We start from the raw sequence: 24,843 nt of genomic DNA, 5'->3' as shown, positions 1-24,843 counted from the left end.
AATCCCATTATCTAAAATGACAGTCAATGTATCTGTGTACATGGAGAGAACACGCAGGAAAATAATTCCAACTTGCATACCTTTTGGCATCTGAGAAAATTAATGCATATTTTTAAGATGCTATTTCTCTGCATAAAATTAGGAGTACTTTGAATAAAAAATGGACAATCCTAGATGAGTCTTCTCTTTTGTAAATATTCATTCAAGTATTTTGAATAGTGGTAAGGCCAATTAATTAGAAATCCAGAGGCCCAGGTAAATGCATTGAGGTTGTAAGTTCAAACCTCAACACAGGAGCTAGTGGATTCTTTTCAAAATGCAATAATAAAATCTGGAATGTAAACCTGATATTTGTAATACCCAAAACATTAACTGTTTCTTTCCTCCAGGTGTTGCCTGGCTGGCTGTGTTCTTCCAGCCTCATGTTTGTCCACCTTGGATTCCAGCATCTGCAGTTTTTTTGTCTCTAACAAAATTCATAATGATGACCATGAAATTATCATCACTTGTCCTAAGTGTCCTTTAGGGAAAGGAAATCTGCCATCTTTACCTAGTCTGGCCTACATGTGACTCCAGATCCATATTAATGACTCTTGCCAAGGATTTCAGAGGGCAGTTAAGTTGCTCAGTTCAAAAGCATTAGAGGATGGGCATCATCACCTCCAGCCTACCAGATTGCCTTGATCCTTTGCAATTTGCCTACTGTTGCAACAGATCTATACCAAACACTATCTCCCTGGCCTTACACTCATCTGGATAATGAGGATACCTACATCAGGTCCTGCTTATTGACTACAGCTCCGCTTTCAACACCATAATTCCAAACAAACTCATTTCCAAACTCCAAGACCTAGGTCTAGACTCCCTCCTGTGCACTGGATCCTTGAGTTCCTCACCCATAGATTGCAATCATTAAGAATAGACAACAACGCCTCTTCCGTGATAATCTTCAACATTGGTGCCCCGCAAGACTGCATACTCAGCCCCCTACTATACTCCTTATACACTCATGACTGTGTGGCCAAATTCCACCCCAACTCCAATTACAGTTTGCTGACAACACCACTGTTGTAGGTTGGGTCTCAAACAACGACGAGCCAGAGTACAGGAAAGAGATTGAGTGCTTAGTGGTGTGGTGAAAAGACAATCTCTCCACAATGTCAGCAAAACGAAGGAGCTGGTCATTGACTTCAGCAATCATAGTGGAGGGCATGCTACTATCTGCATCAATGGTGCTGAGGTGGAGATGGTCGAGAGCATCAAGTTTCTGGGAATGATGATCACCAACAATCTGTCCTGGTCGACCTGCGTCAATGGTCACAAAAGCACAACAATGCCTCTACTTCTTCAGGAGGCTAAGGAAATTCAGCATGCCCACAAAGACTCTTACCAATTTTTAAAGATCCATCCTGGAAAGCATCCTATCTGGATGCATCACCGTGTGGTATGGCAAGTGCTCTTTCCAAGACTACAAGAAACTATAGAAAATCACGAACACAGCCCGGTCTATCACACAAACCAGCCTTCCTTTCTTTGAATCCATTTATACTTCTTGCTAGCTTGGGAAAGTAACTAATATAATCAAAGACCCCTCCTACCCCAGTTATACTTTCTTCCATCCTCTTCTATCAGGCAGAGGATAAAGAAGTTTGAATACACATACTGACAGATTCAAGAACAGCTTCTTCCCCACTTTTAACAGACTTTTCAATGGACCTCTCGAATGTTAATGTTGATCTCTCTCTCTGTGCACCTTCTCACAGTGGCTGTAACATGGTATTCTCCACTCTATTCTGCTACCCTGATGCACTTTGTATGGCATGATCTGTTTGTATGACACGCAAAACAACACTTTTCACTGTATCTTGGTACTTGTGACAACATTAAGTCAAACTCAAACTCAAATTCTGGCCTTGCCAGTTACATCCACATCAAGTGAAGGAATAAATTTTTAAAAAGCACTTGTGCCTCAATTTTTAGCATTGTGCAAGGGCTTATATTCACAGTTGAAGAAACAGTTTTGATGTGATTGGGAATGTTTTAAGGCAATGCCTTATATCTGCAATGGAGAGTGTATTTTAATTCAAGCATTTTTGGAACATGACAAGCTATGAGCATTATGCTTTGTTCCAGTGTAAACAATTTGATTAAAATTAGTTCAAATTCTTTTTTAACTTTGTGGAGAGAATGAATTGGCAGTCGAATAGATTGAACAATAATTTTCATTCATTTACTATCAGTAGCTGAAGAGCTTTTAAGTCAAATGTTAGGCTAAAAACACCATTTCATGTGATGTGTTCCAGAAATTTGTTTCCAAATACCACACATTTCCTTGTAAATGTGATGTAAATAATGAGCATAGGGAAGGATATTGAAGATGACTGGAAAGTTCTGACCCATCAGATCTGTGATCTGGTGCTTTCATTTATATATATATCTTTTGAGCATTTTCAATAATTGACAAGAGACAGGATTTTATATTGCTCCAAAGTACTAGTAAGGGTATTATGAGAGTAAAGTATGCATTATCATTAAAAATAAAGCTAAGGCCCATGCTGGCAATGTTCTCACATAACACTACAACGCAGATGACGTGTTAATGTTGACGAGCATAGGTAGAGCTGTTGTATATCATTTATACAGTAAAAAAGTTGCATTCCTACAATCAAAATCCTAATATTAATACAAATTTGCATTTTTGCAAGAGCAACAAAGTCTCCTATGTCTGATACTGTGTAATTTTGTTGATCTAATTTACATCCAAGCAGAATTCTTGATTTTCTTAAACAATTCCACACAGCACTTGTATAGATTGGAATTATTTTCAAGCATTTTTTTTTTCTGGTAAAAGTCCGTTTGGTAGATTGTTTAAACATCATTATCTTGTGTATGGATTTTAGGTTTTACATATTAAAATCTTTGAAATGTATTTGTAAATTTCAAATGTTTATGTTTGTAGTTTATATGGTTGTCTACTTTCACTGAAATGGCTGTAATATTGCTTACTTTCTCTAGGATCAGGCAACTTTGAAATCTATCACATTTTTTTGATTCTCTATTATTTTTATTGCTGACATTTAACTGTAGAATTAATAATTCTGTACACCTCTCTGATGCAAAGGCAATTCTTTTGAATAGATCTCATCAGCTTGAATGTACCTGAAGCTTTTAGTGCAGATGAAAATCACAAATTTCTTTCTAAAATTGCAACATGAAAGACTTTCATGAAGAAACAGTGATGAACATGAAGTCTGCAATTCTGTTGAATAATACAGAGCAAAATTAATTTTGATGTAAGTTAAAGCTAAGTGCTGCAATAGCTGGGAACATCAACACATTGCTAATTCGTGCCAATATATTCATTGGCTGCTAACATCAACAGTGCTAGATTTCTATTTTTCTTCAGCAGTATTTCAGTATTAAGCATCTATTTTTGTTGAATATACCAAGTAACGTTAGTCAGGAAAGTGTATCTTTAAGCCTATTACAAAATAAATAATTGTTGCCTTTGTCCAGATGTATTTTGTTTTCATTTGGACTAGGTTATGAACTGCAAATTGCATTTTCAAAGATGTATATTTTATGTGTATATATATATTACTTTGCATTCAAATTAGTCAAGCGTAATTTATTCAAAAGGCTCACAAATTTTTAAGTCTGAATGCCAAAGTGCAAAAAGCAGCAAATTACAACTTCATTGAGTTTGCAATTAGTGTTATTGTTTTTTTTAAAATAGTCATCTTACCAAGGTTACAAGAATATTACATTGGACAGTCCCATAATTTAATGAAAAAGAATATTTTTCCACAGGGTGGCAGTGTGATACAAACAGCTTGCTTGTTTTACGCTTCAAGATCAAAACCAGTTACTGTGTGTGTATAACTTGTGCTTGTCTTTAATGTTTTACTGTGCAAGATTTTTACATGCAAGGACATGGCCTAGAGACTGCTTTAACCACAGTGCTTTGAAAAGCTTGTTGTAGACTTGGTCATAAGAATTTAACTGCTCAAGGGTTTGAGAAAACTATTCTAGTGACTTGAGAAGGACTCCTAGCAACTTTAAAAAAAAATTCAATCAGATAATACTGCACTGTCTTTTTAAAATTCTCAGTGGCTGTTCTGAATTACTGATTTATTTGCAACAAAAAATCAATTAGTCTTAAATTTATTCATGGATTTCAGGCCTAGCGATCAATGCAAGTCCACTCAGCAGGCTCAAGGGGACCCAGTTCATCCTAGTTAATGTGTCTGAAGGGGAATTACCATTGATGCTGTTTTCTCTTCCTCAGGTCAGAGATCAGATCTCACTGTCATGGTCTGTGACAGCAAAAAATGACTTCACCCTGCAACTACCCAAATTGCAGCTGGAGACCTTCGAAGCAAAGGGGCTGAAGGATGGACTCGAGGTTGCTTCATTCCAGGTTAGGGTCTGTCGCAGAGCATAGAGTTAATCTCAAACTCAGGAGCTGATTGTTTATTATGGCTTAGTGATTCACTGATTGATTTCATTTGCTGTCAGTTAAAGCTCCCTTAATGTCAGTTTTCTTTGCATAATGCCTTGAAACAAAGGCTGATGAAGTTCCCAGATTGAAGTAGCTGACATAAACTGACCCTGATTTGCCCTATTCTGCATGGTAATTTAAGCAAAAGCAGTTACTGGAAATGCTGCCATGAATATGAAAACTACCACTGTTATCAAGCTAGAATATAATATTTCTGAATGCTGAGAAAAAGAAACCTTAATATAAATGTGCCTGTGACACATACATTTTACCATACTACCTTGTAACAGAAAATTGTGAAGAAAAATATCAGGAGAGAGAAAATCAGACATACATAGTATTACTGTATCATGTATTGCATGTTTTAAATAGTTCATGAACAGGTTATTTGCTTTTAGAGAATTCTGTGATTGTCCATTGGCTCAGGAAATTTACACAGCTGTGTAAGTTAGTGAATGTTAGTTTGAAAAATGATGAGATCCTGCAAACCTCCACTAATTACACCAGGGTGCTTAGTTCTACACAGAATCACCAAATTTAAAATTTGTATATATAATCAATTATTAGCAATTTTCAATTATGATCGACTACGATTTTTAAAAAAGTGAATGAAAGAAGTGCTGGTTGAACATTTGAAAACATTTAAAATCAACTGTAAACCTATAACCCCAGTGGAGAGATAGGTAATGGCAAAAGTGTGTTAAATAATGACATGAAATTGCCTTAACAATCATATAATCAAGGATATGAACAACCTACTTTGTTTAATTATTATCACCACTTGTTAAATTAATAGACTGGTAAGTATAGGAATGTGTTCATACTCAACTGGTCTTTCTTTTTTTGTAAAAACATTAAAGTCATAGTGTGTTTCCAAACTGCCTGGTTTGAATTATCATGACCACAGCACTATTACCAGATCACAGATCATGTAATGTAGCAAACACTCAGTAACAAAAACTATTTGGAGAAAATTTCATTATTGGTCTTTTCATTTCCATGTTATAAAAACATTGTGGACAATCTGGCTCATCCCAGTATTTGAAACTTACCATGGGGGGCACGGTGCATCAATTTGTGTTGGCATTATGCCCGAACCATTCCAAGGTCAACAAACTACTGGTAAACTCAGGGTGCCAGGTACGTGGTTTTACACGCACTGTCTAGTTTCAGCAGGTGGAAGCTTTTGGAGAGCTGCTGCTCTGGAGTCCAGTTAGTTAAAAAGAGCTACATGATTCCTGAGACTTCTTTTGTTTGAGCAATCTCCAGTTGTGTCTGCAAAGAGCCACTGTTTAACTTACTGGAAATAGTGTGGACACAAAATGTGCACCACTAGTAAAATGCCGCAAAATTGCATCTGGGCATAGGATGCAACTTTGTGTTTTTGCAGATGCCCACTCGCCATAAGCGAGCAAACTCTTTGCCCACTTACAGATGTGTGCTAGTCAGGTCTCTCACATATTTACAGACCTGTATCAATCAGGCCCTTCATTTATTTACACACTTGTAAGAGACAGCCTTTAACTTGACCTCAATGCCATATCAGATGTTCCTCTCCACCATTTACAGACCTGTATCAGATAAGCCTCTCGCCCATTCCCAGAGTAAGAAAAGTAATATCTCAGGAATGCTTGGAAGAGAGTGTATTGGTTGCATTAGACTCCATTTTGAAATATACACAATGAGTGAGACCAGAGTGTCTCATCCACCAGTTTTGCTAGTTTCTCCTTCTGATTTACAGTTCCATACAAAACAGTCCTTCTGCCCATTTACAAACCTATATCAGATGGACCTCCATTTGCAGATGTATAGCAGAGGGCCTCCTTGCTCGTGTACATGCCAGTATCAGGCAGGCTTCTTGCCCATTCACAAACTTAACAAAGAACAATGTGGCACGAGAACAGGCACTTCAGTCCTCCAAGCCTGCGTCACCACATTTTGCCCTTCCATACTAAAACTGTCTTCACTTACAGGATCTGTATCCCTCTATTCCCTTCTTATTCATATATTTATCCAGGTGCTTTTGAATGCTTCTATTGTGTTTGCTTCCACCACCATCTCTGGCAATGCCTTCCAGGCACTCATCACCCTTTGTGTGAAAAACATGCCTCAGACATCTCTTTTAAACTTCCACCCTCGCACCTTGAACCTGTGTCCCCTAATAATTGACTCCTCCACCCTGGGGAAAAAGCCTCATATTTTCCACTCTATCCATGCCATTCACAATCTTATAAACTTCTAACAAGTCGCCCCTCAACCTCCTGTGTTCCAGTGAAAACAAGCCCAGTCTAGCCAACCTTCCTTCACAGTCAAAATATCCCACACCAGACAATATCCTGGTAAACCTTTTCTGTACCCACTCCAAAGCATCCACATCCTTCTCATAGTGTGGTGACCAGAACTGTATGCAATATTCCAAGTGTGGCCTAACTAAAGTTTTATAAAGCTGCAGCATAACTTGTCTGTCCTTTGTACTCAATGCCCCTTCCAATGAAAGCCAGCATGCCATTAGCCTTTTTTACCACCTTGTCTACCTACGCTGCTACCTTCAATGATCTGTGGACCTGTATACCTAGATACCTCTACCTATCGATACTTCTAAGGGTTCTGCCATTGACTGTATAATTTTCGTCTGTACTTGACTTTCCAAAATGCATCACCACACATTTGTCAGGTTAAATTTGATTAAACTTGCAGTAGACATGCCTTCGTCTTTCTTGGATTGACGGAGATGCCTCCGGTCCCCCTCCAAAAAATTGTCTAGATGCATCTTCCAGTCAAAGAATGGGCAGCCAGCAGTTGCTAACCATTACCTCTACAAACCCCAATCTTTACCTGCACAAGTCATTTTCGTATTACATCATTCCTTAATCTGCCAATAGAATCTCTTTAGCTTGCTATTGAAATAGAAAACTGCTCCTTGTGGAGTAAGTTCTGTATATTCCCCACTATTTGTATTAAAACGTACACGTTTTGACCTTATCTCTCCAGTTTTCATTCCCTGGTTACACAGTTTGCAATTTGTCAAACAATAGTTTGACAAGTAAACTTGGCCTCTCATCTCCACTGGTTAAGTGGCAACGAATCTTTATTATAACGAAAATCTGGTGTACTGAGTTAAGAAAGATTCAATAAGTTTCAAAGCACCGTATCTATGCTTACCACTTTTTCTACAGTTTTGGACCCTGGATAGGACATCAATAAATATGGTGACTCTTTAATTAATGTTTTAAAAAAATCTGAGTGGTTTCATACCTCTTATTTCCTTTGAACAGGTTATTTTAAGGGGGTTAGAGAATGCAATTCTCTCTATTTTGTTAGAAAGAAATAGGCAATTTTTGAAAATAGACTAATTTGAAACATTGTAATCTGTGCAATTACGGTGCATTTAATGAAAATTATTTCAAAGTAAAATACATTTTTTAAAGCTATTGGAATGAACATGCTGTCTTTGATAGTTTTAACGAAGCAGAGTGAGTGCCAATTTTCATCGTCATTTCTGCTTTGAGTACTCCTCCCCTCCAAAAATGAATTAAACAGTACAACTCAAAAGGCCAATTTATCTTGTTAATGGTCAATATAAAAAAATGATGCAAAATTATTTTTGAAGGAATAGCAATCAAAAAGTGAATATATCTTATTGGAACTGAGAACTGGTGTCTTTAATTGCAAAGATGACAAAAATTTTGGAGTAACTTGAGAAAGGCAAATAGAATATCGAAGTTTTCAATTTATGTACAAGGATTCTGTGCCCATTAATGAGAGAAGTACCAGTTGTGATGTGATCATTTTTGAAGGTGGTATGCTGTACATCTCAGAACTATTTTCAGTTGATACAAGAGCACACAAAAGAGGTGATTATCAATGTAAAATTACATTTTGGGTTATGCCATTTATATTTACAGAGATATTTGATGATGTGTTTACAGTTCAACATTTTGCAAAAGCAAAACGTACAAGTCACCCTTTATTGCTGCATTATTGACTTTATCCAGTAAGTAGCTGAATCCAGCTAACTAGCTAGCAATGGGAGAATAGAAATCATCAGCCAGTCACAATTAATACCCAGATAGCTGGAGTCATCAGTAGCCACCAACCACCAGATGCCACCTAGCAATCACTTGCATGACTTCCATTATATTTATAAGTTCAATGGTACAAGCCAGCTGTCCTTTGTGCCTGTCTTCTGGTACTAATGTTTGTTTGTCTCCTACTGCTGCTTGATCTGTACCTGCTCTGACTGTTATGCAGCCAAAAAATAAATGTATGCTTGTCAGCCAAATGTTTGAAGTGGCACATGCAATAAATTGGCATTTATCATTTATACCTTTTAGCAGAGTGTACTCTGGGAGTACAAAGGGCTTCAAAAGCAATGATTTTTATTCCCTTATTCACCCTTTCTATACCCCTCATGATTTTTCAAACCTCTATAAGGTCACCCCTCAACCTCCAAAGCTCAAGGGAAAATAACCCCAGCCTATTCAGCCTCTCCCCATAGTCAACTACATTATTTGGGTCTGGAGTCAAGGGTAGGCCAGCCCAGGTAAAGATGGCAGATTTTCTGCCCTAAAGGGCATTAAAGATCCAATGGTTACATGGTTGCCTCAAGGCTAATTTTTTATTCCATAATATTATTGAATTCAAATTTCACCATCTTCAAAGCGTGTTACTGGAACATTAGCCTGGGATTTTAGATTACTCGTGCAGTGGCATTACCAATATGTCATGTCTCCACTGTCTGTATTTGGAGTGACCATTCTGTCATTGCCAGCTATATGGGTAGTGTAAAAAGGCTTCAACTGAGATATGCAGCGTGGTCTAAAGAGGTTTGGAGGGTAGATAACCATCAAACTTCTGCTGGCAGCGGCATTGAAAGTCACTGCTGCTTTCGAGTTTTAGATCACATGGATCTCAAATCATCCAGGAGCTGTTCACTTTCCTGTAGAACTTTACTATATAAATACTTTATATACTTTACTAAATAAATAAACAAAGCTGTGTGTCACAATGTATCCCCATTTACATAAGATACAGCAATAATCAGAAACAATAATTGGCTGTGCAGTGCCAGTTCCACACTGCTGTTTTCGCTGAGTTATGACACAAAGTGGCATCAGCTGTGAATAGGCTGTGTGCCACCAACAGCATACTTCAGAAAATTTATACAGAAAGTCTATTACTCTGTGAATATGTGAACAAGAATCCACTCTTGTGTATGTATGTCATTCTTTTCTGTGCAAGGCTGTTGGCATGGTGAGGGAGTGTGAATTATGCTTTCATTATGAAGAAATCAAACATGCCACAGCTGTTTGAGAGACAGGGATTGATGACTGACCCTCTTGAGCTAGGTGGTCCAACCAATGTTATCAGCACGTTTGTACAAACCCTCCATATGCCAGCAGTGAACTGATACAGTGAACACTTAGGCAAACTAGAGCTTCAACGTACACACATTGAAGCCCATGGGGTTAAGGGACATTTGTAGACTGAATAAAAAATCGAATAGGGGACAAAAAGAAACAGAGCAGTGGTTTAAAAAAATGGAAGCATATACAGTGGATTTTTCAGGATCAAGATTGGAACCATTGCTCATTTGGCAAATATGCATGGACTGGACATACAGGACATCATTTTAAAATTTATAGACAGATAAAACTCAGAAACGCAGTGAACAAGTTTGAGGGTGGTAACAGACTTCAGGAGGCATAAAGCTTGTCAGGTGGACAGAAACTAGGCAGATGACATTCAACACCATGTCAAGTGACACTCTTTTGGCAGCAAGAATAGAGAGACACGTAATGAACCAAATGGTATAAGTTAAAAGCAGTTGCTGAAACAGAGACACGGGTGTATGTACATAAATCTATGAAGATGGCAGAACAAGTTGAAAATTAAATTTTTCAAGAGTCGAATTTTGGACTTTATTAATAGAATACAAAAACAAAGAAGATTTTATAAAATACTAGTTAGGTCTTAGCTGAAGTAATGCATTCAACACAGGACACCACACCTTACAAAACATGCCATGACCATAGTGAAAGTACAGAAGAGTTTTACTAAGATGGTGATTGGGATGAGGAGAAGCTTTGGTATTTATAATCTATTTAATCATTGAATGCTGTATGAAATTACTATTTTGTTGAATAATTTGTTTTAAGACAAAAGCTATTGATTATTTTCTCTATGTATTTTTGTCATAGTCAAATCAGTAAAGGTTTCCCTTCTGTTATTGAATATAATGCTTTGTTTTTCTTCATTCGCGGTCTAATGTTGTACATGATACTTGATAAAATAACATTCCACACTTGTGAGGAATTTCTGTTTCCAGGTGTAATCATTATGTTAGCTGTGTTCCCAGCTTAATGTTGCATAAACATTCCTTTTAATGATTTTGATCTGTATATATCAAAAGAGTGCCAATTGTATGGCAATACAACATATACTTATTACCTGGACTAATTTTACCTCAGGTTTCAAATACATGATTTCAAATACAGAAGCACCAAAGCTGGAGCAGTCTCTAATTAGCACAGTCAGGGGGTACTGTACTGTACTGTACTTAGGAAGCTTTGGAAAATAACTTTTGCTGGGAAGTAGAAAAGTTCCAAAGGGAAAACAATTCTTTGAAGAGCGAAATATAGTTCACCTGTTATGAAGAACTCCATTAATCCCAACTGTATTATAGTAATGAGTGAATATAAAGTTACCAGCGCTACTGTACCATTTTGACTCGCTTCTGCAGTTAACTTTATTATCTTGCCTGATCAATAGTATACAGTTGGGACAGCAGTTCTCCATAATACACATAAACAGAATTTTATTTCCTGTTTTTTTGACATGGCGTAGTCAGGCTATGCTCTGATATCTGTATGCCACTTTAAAACTAATAATTTACCAAGCTTATAAATGATGAGAAAAATTATTTCACTATGTGGTTCACCGACAGGATAAGACATCATATTAAAATGTTCAGGTTGACACTTTTGTCACAGTATAATGTTGTTGGTTATAACAGTTTTGCTGTCAGAAAGTTACAGGATCTTGACTCCTGACATTCCTACGCCATAACGCTATATTGTGTGTTGTACGTTATAAGCACATACCTCAAAAAACACAGTGCTTTGCTGAAAAGAATTGTGATATAATCAATGTGAAGGATATTTGCAAAATGGAGTTGTTTAAAACTTGGAACTGGCGGTCAAATTATTTTTCAAACCCTATCATATCAATAAAAAAAGGTAAAAATGTGCTTTATCAAATGCTTTGTGAAATATTTCTGTATAAGCTTAGTCATTGTTGATAATTACCTTTGTCTTATTTTTGCTCTGTTTCCCTAGAATTTAACCCAGACTTTCATGGACATTTACCAGCTGGCTAGCTCCAGGGTTACTGCTCTGGAAACAGAAATCACTTCACATCAAAAACACATTGCAGCTCTCAAATCAGAACTTCAGACTGCGTGCCTGCGTGAAAATAATGGCTTAGTTCCAGTAAGTGTCTGTTTTCACACATAATGCTTTGCAGGTAGGTCACCCCTAAATTGTCAGCACCAGATGTATGATGACTATCACTTGCTATAATATAAGCAAATACTTTTGTATATTGCAGCCATTTTGGACTTCAACAAAATATATTTTGTTATATCATTAATATATATGCTGTGAAAAGACATTAATTTTGATTAACACGGTAAAAAAATTTCATAGAATCTCTACAGTGTGGACCAGGCCATTTGGTCCATCGAATCTATACTGACCGTCCGAAGAGAATCCCACCCGGACCCACACTCTACCCTATCCCTGCATTTCCCACCCTAGACACTATGGGAAATTTAGCATAGCCAATCTGCCTAAACTGCGCATCTTTGAAGTGTGGGAGGAAACTGGAGCACCCAGAGGAAACCCATGCAGACACAGGGAGAACATGCAAACTCCACACAGACAGTTGCCTGAGGCTGGAATCACACCAGGTCCCTGGCGCTCTGAGGCAGCAGTGCTAACTACTGAGTCACTGTGCCGCCCTAAAATGCATGAACGTTTTCCATTGCACTATAATCACTTATCGAACAACCATTCTGGAGAAAATTATGTTTTGTTAGGTCCTTAATAATTAAGCCAGCATGAAATTCGCTAATGTAGCTACATTTAAAGACTTCCAATGCCTCAAATTAAGCAAGTAGGAAGTGCATGCTCACCACATGCCAGAAGTGGGAAGACCGCCATATTAATAAAAGCTGAAGAAAACTTAGGCATGTTGCACCTACACCCAAAGCAAACCTTCAGTCCTTTGTGCAAATGAGCGACCTAATGATTGTTTGAGGAATCCACTACGAGATAAGTTTAGCTTCAACTGCCTGATCTTGGATAGACCAGTTGTCTGCTGGTCTCATAATGCTCACTGTTGACCTCAAAATAAAGCTGACAACAGAGATCCAGCAATATCTGCAGCATTTTACTTTTCTACACCACAATTTTAATCTGCCAAAGGACAAAGGGTCTCCAGATGTGTTGAGGCAGTGATGGTAAGCAGCCAGTCATATTAAAACTTTTACACAACAAAACCACAAAATTAATATTCATTAAATTTGTTATCTGAAAATATTCAATTAAATGATTATAACTGGATGAATGTAGAAGCTAAATTAAAGATAGTTAACCTTTTGTCATGGAAGTTTATTTTTTCTAAAAAAAGTTGAATTTTATGTTGTTACGGCAAAATTTGACATTTACAAATACAAAAATAACTTTTCAGGGCCAATGAGGGTCTTTAACAGTAAATATGAAGTTCATAAAGCATTGAAAACCAATTACACCTCATTCAATAAGGTTTAACTTTTTTAAGCAACGGTGGGGGTTTGCATCAATTCAATTGATTTTCATTAACTGTAGTCTGGGATGCCTCAACAGCGCATCTTCTGGAATAATGTAAATTCATTGACAGCAGCTTCTAGATTTCCGTATTATTCTGCAGACTATAGAAGTTGCTGACAGCTTCAGTGGGGTAATTACAGTGAATGCTGAGGGTTTCGCCATCATTACTACTGCAAAATCTGGGCCAGTGTATTTCCCGTTTTCAAAATAAGTACAAGGTTTTCAATCTTAGATCCAAAAATTAGTCAGAAAATGAAATGGAATGGATTTGTTGAAGATTAAATATTAAATGGATTAAAATTAATGTCATTTAAAATGACATTTTTGGATGGAGAAAATTGCTGATTTTGTCATCTTGGATGTAAAATAAGACCAGTTAATTGGTTAGTTTGGTTGCTAAGAGAATTCTATGGGGTATACTTTACTGAGGTATACAGATAAAATGAAAACAGCTATTAGAATCTGAACGGGAATTAGGGACGTTCATAAAAATTGTGCCTTGTGAGGCAACTTCAATGCACTATTTTGGTATATTGAAAATTCTATTTCATACTATTAGTTTGCAAATAATAAATATTTCATGGTGTGAAAATTAATTTTAAGCATGCTGTTCACATCTAGCACTTACAAATAATCTGTGCTTTGCTTCATAGTAGCTTTCTGTAAGTTTGTAGCTATAGGCCTTTGGAAATTTATTCTATTTTATGATCATGATCAAAGAAAAAGGAAAATATTACAAAAGGACACAGATTCAAGCTACTAAAGAACCAAATTTATGGCTGGCATCAAGAAGTCCTTTGCAGAGCGAGAGTGCATAATGTGGATTTTTGCATAGAGTAGTGTAACAAAGCCTTTCATTTATTTTGCACTTTTAATGTAGTAAAATGAACCAAGGTACTTCACATGAGTGTTATCAAACAGAATTTGGCACCAAACCACATTTGAAAGTAGGGATGAGAATTTTAAAGTCGAAATGCAGGTGCAAACTTCAGAATCAGTAGATACAGCAGCTTTAAGCACTTTATTGATAAATGGATTAAGGTGAAAAAAATAACATTTCGTCTGCAACAAGGGACTGCAACGTTGTGATTTGAAGTAAAAATGCTATTTAGCATTTTTAGACTTTGAGAATGTGTAAATATTCTTGTTTTATTATCCTCCCTATATCTTGATAAGATCAAAACATTAGCAAAAGATGACATGAGGAGCACAGGTTCTTTTAATATATTTCTACTCCAAATTCTTTGGGTTTTATTTTCCCCTCTCTGGAGGTGCAAAGAAGTGGAAAGAGGTGTAAATAATTGGGCAGTTGGCCCTGGAAAGATATTTTTTTCCACCACCTCAGCAATTAATTTCTGAATGAGAAGGTCTCTTCTCACCCCACAACCAATTGTTTCCCGTACCAGCAGTTAAGAAAAATGACTGCATTCCATACAGGGAAACCGGAGCGATTTATATCTGTGGTAGCCAAATTTCTTTAGAGATTTACAGAATATTTAGTTCTGGAGATATAGTTGATGACCCTCAGTGGATCGGCTTTTTGTGTAATAGTCTACATGGTCAGTTGCTTGTACAATGTTGTGCCAGATTTACTAATATTTCCAAGTTAGAAGGGAAGAAAACTGCATTGTCGATTACCTTTGTAAGATCTGCAGGTTTAATGATGAAGATGTCAAGTAAGTTCAGAATAAAATTAAGCATTCAGTGTTCAGGAGTAAGAAGCTTTTTGCAAGTTTCAGGATCAAAGGTGCTCAGGTTACTTACCTGTAGGATTTGCAGCAGGAACCAGTAAAAAGAAGCATAGAAGCTATTGAAGAACTTAGATTATGAGAAAAGGACAAAATCTTATGATTGAAACCTTGTTTATGTGCACAAAGTAAGTGCATCGTGTAGGCCTGTATATAGAACCTGAAGTGTGGAAGCATACCATCAAAGAGATCAGATATCTTCAAAGCAGTAGCATTATTCACTTAGCTAGGCATCCAACTTAACCTGGAGAGTTCTCGGTTGATATTTTCCCAGAATATCACTATCTTAAGATAGCTGTGCCAGCAAAAATAATCCCAGGCTGAGAAGTAGCTAATATCAGTTAAATTGGATAGTCATGCAAAAAGCCTCAAATCCAGTAGATGAAACTTTGTAATCCTAAATGCCACAAGTTTCATGCTTCCATTGCTTTTGAATCTTTGATGTAATAATCTCTGAAATATTCTCATAACTCTTTAATGCAATGGATGAATTATGTCTTGATGCTTTCCTAATATTCAGGCCAATTATTCAAAATAATTGGTAGAGAGTTGTGTTTCTTTTCACTATTTTGGGAAACAATGGACTGTTACCTCTGTTTTAGGATGGCAGTTGGAAAGTAGTCCACCAAACCCAGCCACAGTAGACCCATGTTGAGGTTGGTTGGCTCGCCGAGCTGGTTTGTTGTTCCGCAGACGTTTCGTTACCGTGCTTGGAACATCCTCAGTGCAGCCTCTGATGAAGCGTCGGTGTGTTTTCCTGCCTGGTTTTTAAACTCTGGGGTCAGTTGCGATGGATTGCCTCACTTCCGGGTTTCCTCCATAGTGGAATGTATATGGGGTCGAGTTCAATGTGTTTATTAATAGCCTGCTTCGTGGAGTGCCATGCTTCCAGGAATTCTCGTGCTTGTCTCTGCCTAGTCTGTCCCAGGATCTTGGTGTTGTCCCAGTCGAAGTCGTGGTTCTCCTTGTCCATGTGGATTGAGATGAGTGAGTATTGGTCGTGTCTTTTTGTAGCCAGTTGGTGTTCATGTACCCTTGTTGTTAGTTTCCTTCCTGTTTGTCCGATGTAGTGTTTCTCGCAGTCTCTGCAGGGGATCTTGTAGATGACGTTGGTCCTGTCCATGGCAGGGAGTGGGTCTTTAGTTCGGGTGAGCACTTGTCATGGGTTGATCAACCCTCAACACCCACAACCCGAGCTACAGATCTACTCCAAAACCTTAGTAGACCCATACATAAAAATATTTAACAAATGAAGAATACTGTACTTCGAGGTAAATAATCTGCCACCTTGGTGAAATGAGTTATCCATGAAGAATATTTGATTATCACGTGCCAAATTTATTCTTTTTTAAATAGAATCTGTTTTTATATTTCTTGTAGGTATTTTTCAATAACTTTTCACAATCTAGATTAATTTGCTTTAAACCTTGTATCAAACCAATAACACAAAATAACACAGAGGGAAAACAACTATTTAGTCATGTGAGCCAATAAATTTAGAAGCAATTTTTTTGGAAGCAAAGTTGCCATAATGTTGTTTTTGCATTCAATGTTAAATGTATGGCTACAAAGACTTTTAATAAGATTTTTCATCTGATAGTACACTTCATTCTTTTATTAATATTCTCCAGCAAACCTACTGACAATTAAAACCATCAGATGGAAGGTCATGCAATAAATCTGAAATATCTTGGCAAAAATTGCGTATTCATTGTGAGCTGCAGTTATAGTATAGTAGTATTGTGCAAATAACATGTCATTTTATGAAAACGGATGACACAGTTGGCTAAGGCAGCCTTGCTTAATGCAGGACATTCCATTTTGAACAAAAACAGAAGTTCCCAGAAAAGCTCAGCAGGTCTGGCAGAATGTGTGAAGAAAAATCAGAGTTAACATTTGCATCCAGTAACCCTTCCTCAGAACTGATGGTAGCTAGGTAAATGTCGGTTTATATGCAGAAGATAGGGTGGGGGAGGGCTTCAGGAGTAAACGAAAGCTGGGGATAGAACTCAAAGAGAGAGTACAACAGTTGGATAGACAAAGGAGTTGACAACAATCTGGTTAGGAGGGTGAATAGCTGTTAATGGGGACTGTTAGTGACTAACAATAGGTAGTGTGTAATGGCAGACTATGTGATAACAATGCCTGGTGTGTGGAATTGGGGGCTAGGATATAGGAGAATTGAGGACCTAAAATTATTGAACTCGATATCGAGTCCAGAGGACTGCAGGGTCCCCAAGTGGAAAATGAGGTGTTGTTCTTCCAGCTTGTGCTGAGCTGAGCTTCAGTAGAACACTGCAGCAAGCCTGAGACAGGTGTTGGCCAGAGAACAGGGTGATGTGTTAGTGTGGCAGGCAACTGGAAGCTCAGGGTCTTTTTTGTGGGCAGAACGTAGATGTTCTACAAAGCGGTCACCCAGTCTGCATTTTGTTTTCCCAATGTAGAGGAGACCATATTGTGAGCAGTGAATGCAGTAGACTAGATTGCATGAAGTGCAGATAAAGTGCTGCTTCACCTGGAAGGTATATTTAGGCCTTGGATACTGGGGAGGGAGGAGGTAAATGGGCAAGTGTTACATCTTCGGCGGTTGCAGGGGAAAGTGCTCTGGGGCTGTGGGGGTGTGAAGGAAGAGTGGACCAGTGTGTCCTGGAGGGAACGGACCCTCTGGAAGGCGGACAAGGGAGGGGAGGGGAATATGTGTCTGTTGGTGGCATCTTGCTGGAAGTGGTGGAAATAGTGCTTGATGATCTTCTGGATGTGGATGCTGGTGGGATGGTAGGTAAGGACAAGAGAAATCCTGTCACTATTGCAGGAGAGAAGAAGGGGGTGAGGGCGGAAGTGGGGGAGATGGGTTGGACCCAGTTGAGGGCCCTGTTGACAATAGTGCTGGGGAATCCTTGGTTGAGGAGGAAGCTGGACATTTTGGAGGCTTCCTTGTCGAAGTTGGCATCATCTGAACATATGCAACGGAGACAGAGGAACTGAGGGAACAGAATGGGGTCTTTACAGGAAGCAGGGTGCGAGTTTGTGTAGTCCAGGTATTGTGAGAGTCAGTGGGTTTATAGTGGATATTAGTAGCCAGTCTATTCCTAGAAATGGAAACAGAGAGGTTGAGGAAGGGAGGAGTCAGAGATAGAGCAGGTGAAAGTGAGGGCAGGGTGGACATTGGATGCAAAATTGATGAATTTTCCAATTCCGGATGAGAGAGGGAAGTAGCACTGACGATATAATTGATATATCTGAGAAAGAGTTGTGGGTGGGAATAGGACTAGAACAAGGAATGTTCTATGTACCCCACAAAGAAACCGGCTTACTGGGGCCCATGTGGGTACCCATGGCCATTCCTCTAACCTGAAGAAAATGAGAGGAATTAAAAGAAAAGTTGTTGAGATCAAGGACCAGCTCAGCCAAGTGAAGGAAGGTGGTGGATGGGGATGGTTCAGGCCTTTGCTCCAGGAAGAGGGGAGAGTCCTGAGACCATCCTTGTAGTCTTCCTACCTTGACTCCAGTCTTTTCCCCCTAGTTCAGGCCCTGCCCACGTATATCCATGATTCTTCTGATGCTTTACGCCAGTTTCAGAATTTCCAGTTTGCACTTTCCAGCCACCTTCTCTTTATCATGGATGTGCAATCTCTTTACACATCCATCTCTCCACCAGGATTCAGCCTCAGCATCACATGCATCATGCTTACAGATAGGCTCACTCCCACTTTATTCTCTCAAACTACTAGCCTCCTTAATGCCCACAGCACTTCCTACTCATTCTCACCATTTTGCGTGATTGCAAAATGTTACTGTACTCATTATATCATCATATTCAACCTTCTCTTTATCTTATTACTCGAAATACTGGCCTGTAACCAAGTCAGGAGTGTCAAGACCTATGGGGGTTTTAGTAGACATTCCTCATTCCCTCTGAGGAAAGGATCTTCGAACTAACTGGAGAAGCTCAGGGCCATTCCAGTGGTGACAGGGAGATACCAATGGGCCACCAATCCAGTGAGCAACGCTGTGCTCTATTTCATTTGGGAGAGAATCAAACTTAATATATTTCTGTACATAGGCTTTTCTCCAACTTCACCAACCAATTCCTTCTTGTGCTGGAAGCACTAACCTGGCTTCTTGGTTATCAGCTAAACAGAAGCCTTTGGCTGATTGCTGCTATGACAACACCATTTCTGATGAGGGCAACTGTGAACCTTAAGAGGAGGAGCAGTATCCACTAGCACAAATACTACTATATCAGTGGGTAATCTATTTGGAGTAGACTGAGGCAGCACAATCTATTCAACACATCCCTGATACATGTCCACATCTGCTGGAGGAAGAAATGCCCCAGTTTCCAGCACCCTGAAGAATTATTAGAGACAAGGTACCTGCTCAGCCATAAGTGGCATAGCCAACCTGCCCAGCAATACATGTGAGACATCAGGCGCATGTGTCAGATGGGTAGAACATAAAATGGAATAATGCTTCCATTTTCTCACAACTGTGGTGGCTCCAGCATTTGAGCATGTGACTGTCTGCATGGAAGAATTGGCAACAGTCTTGGAGAGCCAGGGACTACCATATGTTGACTCAGACACATTCTTCAGCGCTTTAGCCCTGGGTACTCAGCATCAATGGCAATGCAAGAGGGGGAAACGAGGGATTCAATTTCACTCCAAATGACCTTAAGGAACAACTACCAGTAAGGAAGAGGAAAGACAGATAGGCACCCTGGCAGCTTCTTCTTAGGGTACTCTAGATGTTCCATTCCCCTCTACCTCTTCTCTGCCTATGACCCCAATCCTTTTAAAATGTGAAGTCAGAGAAGGTGAAGCAGGAGACTGTCAACAGGTCAGTACCCTCTAGGCTGAATGCTGCCAGGGGTCAACCACACAAGACTTCAAAGTTGCTCAATCATAGCACACAGCAGGCACCCTCCAGCACAGCTGCAGGAATTAGGCCTGCATCTAGATTGAATGAGAGGGAAGTTAAGAAAAAAAATTCTGAGAGCACTTTGATGGTACAGGTGTGAAATTTTGGGATGTACTTTTTTAACTTATTAATTATAAGATAATTACAAGTATAGATTGAGTTTCAGAGAGCTAATCTAAACATTTACTTGTCCTGATTAGTTACAAGATTACTTTCAGGTACAAATATGTCTTCACCAGTTTTACAGACTTTTTAAGTTTATCGTAACAGTACAAAAGAAATAATACTTTTGGGCCATTCACTTTGAAATTCCATTTTGTGACCTTAGTCAATTGGGCACCGGTTTCTTGTTCTGTTGATTGAAGATTTTCTTCTGTCTTCTCAGCATCATCTTCCTCCTCAGGTAATTCTCTCAATTCTGCACCATCACCTTACCTAGCATGTCCACCTCTTACCTGCCTATTCCAGCAACACATCACTGTGATGTGGGATGCCCTGCCTGGGCAAAACTACATGGAACTGCCTGACCAGTTCGAATATTGGAACCTCATCTACAGGAGGCGTCTGGTCAGTGTTTTACCTTTGCCGTGTGGGAGTGGAATCCTTTTCTGTTCATGGTGATGGAATGCTCTCAAGGCTTTGTACAATCAGTTGCACCCTGAACCTATGGAAAGCCAATAATGTCACTAGTGTTCGACTGGCCGTGTCATGAGGTAATGAGATGAATAGGTGGACTGTGGCAAATATTACATTAATGTGCAGGATACACAAACGAGTACAGGACTGTGAAATGCAACAAAGGTCCAATGTTGCTCTCTAATGACTCACTTACAAAATTCTTTAAGGTCACTTGTAACCCTGAGGGCTGCCAGGATGGGATCGCCACAGCTTTCTTGTAGGCACAAAGATCGCTCAGCTGTTGGCAAAGGAATGGAAAGATAGCTCCAGCCACCCGTAGTCTCCTTTGCACTGTGCCTCAGTCATTTGCAGATAGCTGTTCTGTCTGAAGGTATTATTACACACCAGAGCTCTCCACCTGTGTGGTAGGTCTTGTTCTACTACTTCTCCATTTGGATGCCGTGCAGCAGTTATGAGCAGTTCAATAAAATGTGGAGCTGGAGGAGCACAGCAGGTCAGGCAGCATCAGGGGAGCAGGAAAGTCAACGCTTCGGTTCTGGACCCTTCATCAGAAGTGGGGAAGGGGATGGAAGCTCAGAAATAAATGGAGGGAGTTTGGGCCTGGGGAAGGGAGCTCAAATAAATAGAGGAGGGGCTGTGTGAAGGTAGATGGGATGGTGATAGGTGGATGCAGGTAGGGGGTTGTAGGGATTGGTCAATGGGAAGGGTGGAGCGGATAGGTGAGAAGGAAGATGAACAGATTGTATCAGGTCAAGGAGGTGGGGATGAGAGGAAGGGCTGGACATGGGATGAGGAGATTTTGAAACTGGTGATCTCTATGTTGACGCCATTGGGCTGTAAGCTCCTGAGGCAGAATATAAGGTGTTTCTCCTCCAGTTTACATGTAGCCTCATTTTGGCAGTGAAGGAGGCCCAGGATGGACATGTCACCAAGGGAGCGGGAGGAGGAGTTGAAATGGCTAGCAACCGGAAGGTGGTGTTGATTGGAGCGTACCAAGCGCAGATGCTCTGCGAATCGGTTCCCAAGTCTGCACTTGGTCTCCCCAATATAGAGCCCCAGACCCAAGCCTTACCAGGTATTCACCATCCCCCCTGAAGACGAATGGTCAGACCTCTGCGGAGGACTCACCTTCATTCCGCTATGCCCACACATCAATGAATTCCACACACATCTGGATGTCGAACTCTTTTTCCGCCACCTCCGCACCTATTTCTTTGAATGGAAATCCAACACACCCTCTGCAGACCCCTTCTCCTGCCTCCAACAAACCCCATCTTCCTGGACACCACCCATTGTTCTCCTACCCTCCCTCGACCTCTTCATCTCCACCTGCAGTCACAACATCGATCGCCTTCATCTCTCCACCCCTCTCACCTACTTCAACCTCTACCCATCGGAACACGCAGCCCTCCGCTCCCTCCACTCCAACCCCAACCTCGCCTGCTGATAAGGGGGATGCAGTGGTAGTATGGCAAACTGACCTCTACATCGCTGAGGCCAGACGCCAACTCTCCGACACCACCACCTACTAACCCATCAATTATGACCCCCCCCCCCCGATTACCAAACCATCATCTCCCAGGGGACCAATAACCTCATCACCTCAGGAGATCTCTCATCCACAGCTTCCAACCTGTTAGTTCCCCAAACCTGCACTGTCCGTTTCTATTTCCGACCCAAAATTCATAAACCTGACTGCCTCGGTTGATACATCGTCTCTGCCTGCTCCTGCTCCACTGAACTCACTTGTTCAATTCCATTCTTTCCCTTCAGTTCCAGGAACTCCCCACCTACGTACGGGACACAACCCACGCCCTCCACCCTCTCCAAGACTCAATTCCTTGGCCCCCAACCTCATCTTCATCATAGACATTCAGTCTCTGTACCCCTGTATACCCCATGAGGAGGGCCCAGAAGCCCTCCATTTCTTCGTCCCCTGGAACTAGTCCTCACCCTAAACAGTTTTTCCTTTGACTCCTCCTACTCTCTACAAGTTATGGGGGTGGCTATGGGCACCCCATGGGTCTGAGCTATGCCTGCTTCTTCATAGGATACGTGGAACGGTTTGCCACGGAAATATGGACAATTTGTTGAGCAGCTACACTGGCACCATCCCTCACATCTTCCTCCACTACATTGATGACTGTATCAGCACTGCCTCGTGATCCCACTTGGAGCTTGAACAGTTCATCCACTTTACTAACACCTTTCACCCCGACCTCAAATTTACCCTGGACCATCTCTGACACCTCCTTTCCCTTCCTGGACCTCTCCGTCTTCACCTTTGGCAACCGACTCATCACCGACATCCATTTCAAACTCACTGACTCCCACAGCTACCTCAACTACACATGCTCTCACCCACCCTCTTGCAAAAATGCAATCCCATACTCCCAATTCCTCCGCCGCCACCACATCTGCTGCCGGGATGAAGCTTTCCACTCCTGGACATCCTAGGTGTTGTAACTAGGTAACTTCAAGGACCATAATTTCCCTTCTCCTGTGTTTCAGAATGCCCTCAACCGCATCTCCTGCATTTCCTTTCCTTCTCCCCTCAAAACCCCTCCCCCCAACAATTACAAGGATAGAGTCCCCCGGTCCTCACATACCACCCCATCAATCTCCAAATCCAACGTATCACCCTCCGCCATTTTCACCACTTGCAATCTGCCCCCACTACGAAAAAGATATTTCCTTCCCCACCCCATCTGCTTTCCATAGTAACTGCTCACTCCGCAACTCCCTCGTCAGCTCCACACTCGCCACCAACCTTTCCAACCACAGCTGGAACCTTTCCCTGCAACCGCAGGAAGTGCCACACCAGCCCCAACACCTCTGCTCTCACCTCCGTCCAAGGCCCCAAGCAAGCACTCCACATCAGACAGAGATTCACCTGTACATCTTCTAACCTGGTCTATTGCATTCGTGGCTCCTGATGTGGTCTCCTCTATTTGGAAGACCAAGCACAGACTCGGGAATTGATTTGTGGAGCATCTGCACTCGGTACACTCCAATCAACACCACCTTCAAGTTGCCAGCTACTTCAGCTCCCCATCCCACTCCCTTGGTGACATGTCCATCCTGGGCCGCCTCCACTGTCAAAATGAGGCCACATGTAAGCTGGAGGAACAATGCCTTGTATTCTACCTCGGGAGCTTACAGCCTAATGGCTTCAATGTAGAGTTTACCAGTTTCAAAATCTCCTCATCCCCAGCCTCATCCCATGTCTAGCCCTCCCTCTCATCCCCACCTCCTTGACTTGACACAACCTGTCCATCTTCCTTCTCACCTATCCGCTCCACCATTCCCACTGACCGATCTCTAAAACTCCCTATCTGCATCCACCTATCACCATCTCACACAGCCCCAGTCCCCCTCTTCTATTTATTTCTGAGCTCCCTTCCCCTCCCCAGTCCTGATGAAGGGTCCAGACCCAAAACATCAACTTTCCTGTTCCTCGGATGCTGCCTGACCTGCTGCGCTCCTCCAGGTCCACGTTTTATCGACTCTGACTTCCACCATCTGCAGTCCTAACTATCTCCTAACTATGGGAAGTTGTTGTTTATGTTGGGCCTGGAGAAGTTGTATCCTCTGCTCTCTTCTGCATCTGTTTCTTCAGATTATCAGCACTGCCAGAAGAACAGCTAGATTTACCTTAATCATTTTTTTATAAACTGAAGCAGACAAATGAGAAGACACTTGAGAGTTTACACGTTTGTTATTATTGGCATGCCTGAACCCTGACATATTTGGCAATGAAGCTGAATGTTATCCTCAGGGAGGGCAGTGTGTAGCCATTTGAAAGAACCAAATGAAGTACTCTGACAAAGAGTTTAGAGTGAGGTATGATTACCTGATAAAAACCGAAAGAACTGCGAATGCTGTAAATCAGGAATAAAAACAAAGTTGCTGGAAAAGCTCAGCAGGTATGGCAGCATCTGTGAAGGACAAAACAGAGTTAACATTTCGGGTCCTCATTTCCTCAGTTCTGAGGAAGGGTCACCGGACCTGAAACGTTAACTCTGTTTTTCCCTTCACAGATGCTGCCAGACCTGCTATGATTACCTCATGTAAGGCCACTCAACAAATTGTCCATATTTCCACAGCATAAGGCGGCTGCTAGGAGGACACCATTTGACCAGCAATACCCACTCTCCCCCACCTA

General features: G+C 40.6%; 1 protein-coding gene across 1 annotated transcript in view; it reads left to right on the top strand.

Moving 5' to 3' along the window:
• Positions 1-24,843, top strand: part of LOC109911240 (coiled-coil domain-containing protein 171) — a 128,018-nt gene that overhangs the window by 88,562 nt on the left and 14,613 nt on the right. The window contains 2 exon segments of the mRNA XM_048620014.1: positions 4,289-4,420; positions 11,839-11,991. Of these exon segments, the coding sequence (XP_048475971.1) occupies positions 4,289-4,420; positions 11,839-11,991 (285 nt within the window).

The sequence above is a fragment of the Rhincodon typus genome, chromosome 3, assembly GCF_021869965.1.
Source record: "Rhincodon typus isolate 14 chromosome 3, sRhiTyp1.1, whole genome shotgun sequence".
Taxonomy (NCBI): domain Eukaryota; kingdom Metazoa; phylum Chordata; class Chondrichthyes; order Orectolobiformes; family Rhincodontidae; genus Rhincodon; species Rhincodon typus.
The sequence above is the reverse complement of the archived record's forward strand: the minus strand, read 5'-3'. Positions and strand labels throughout refer to the sequence as shown.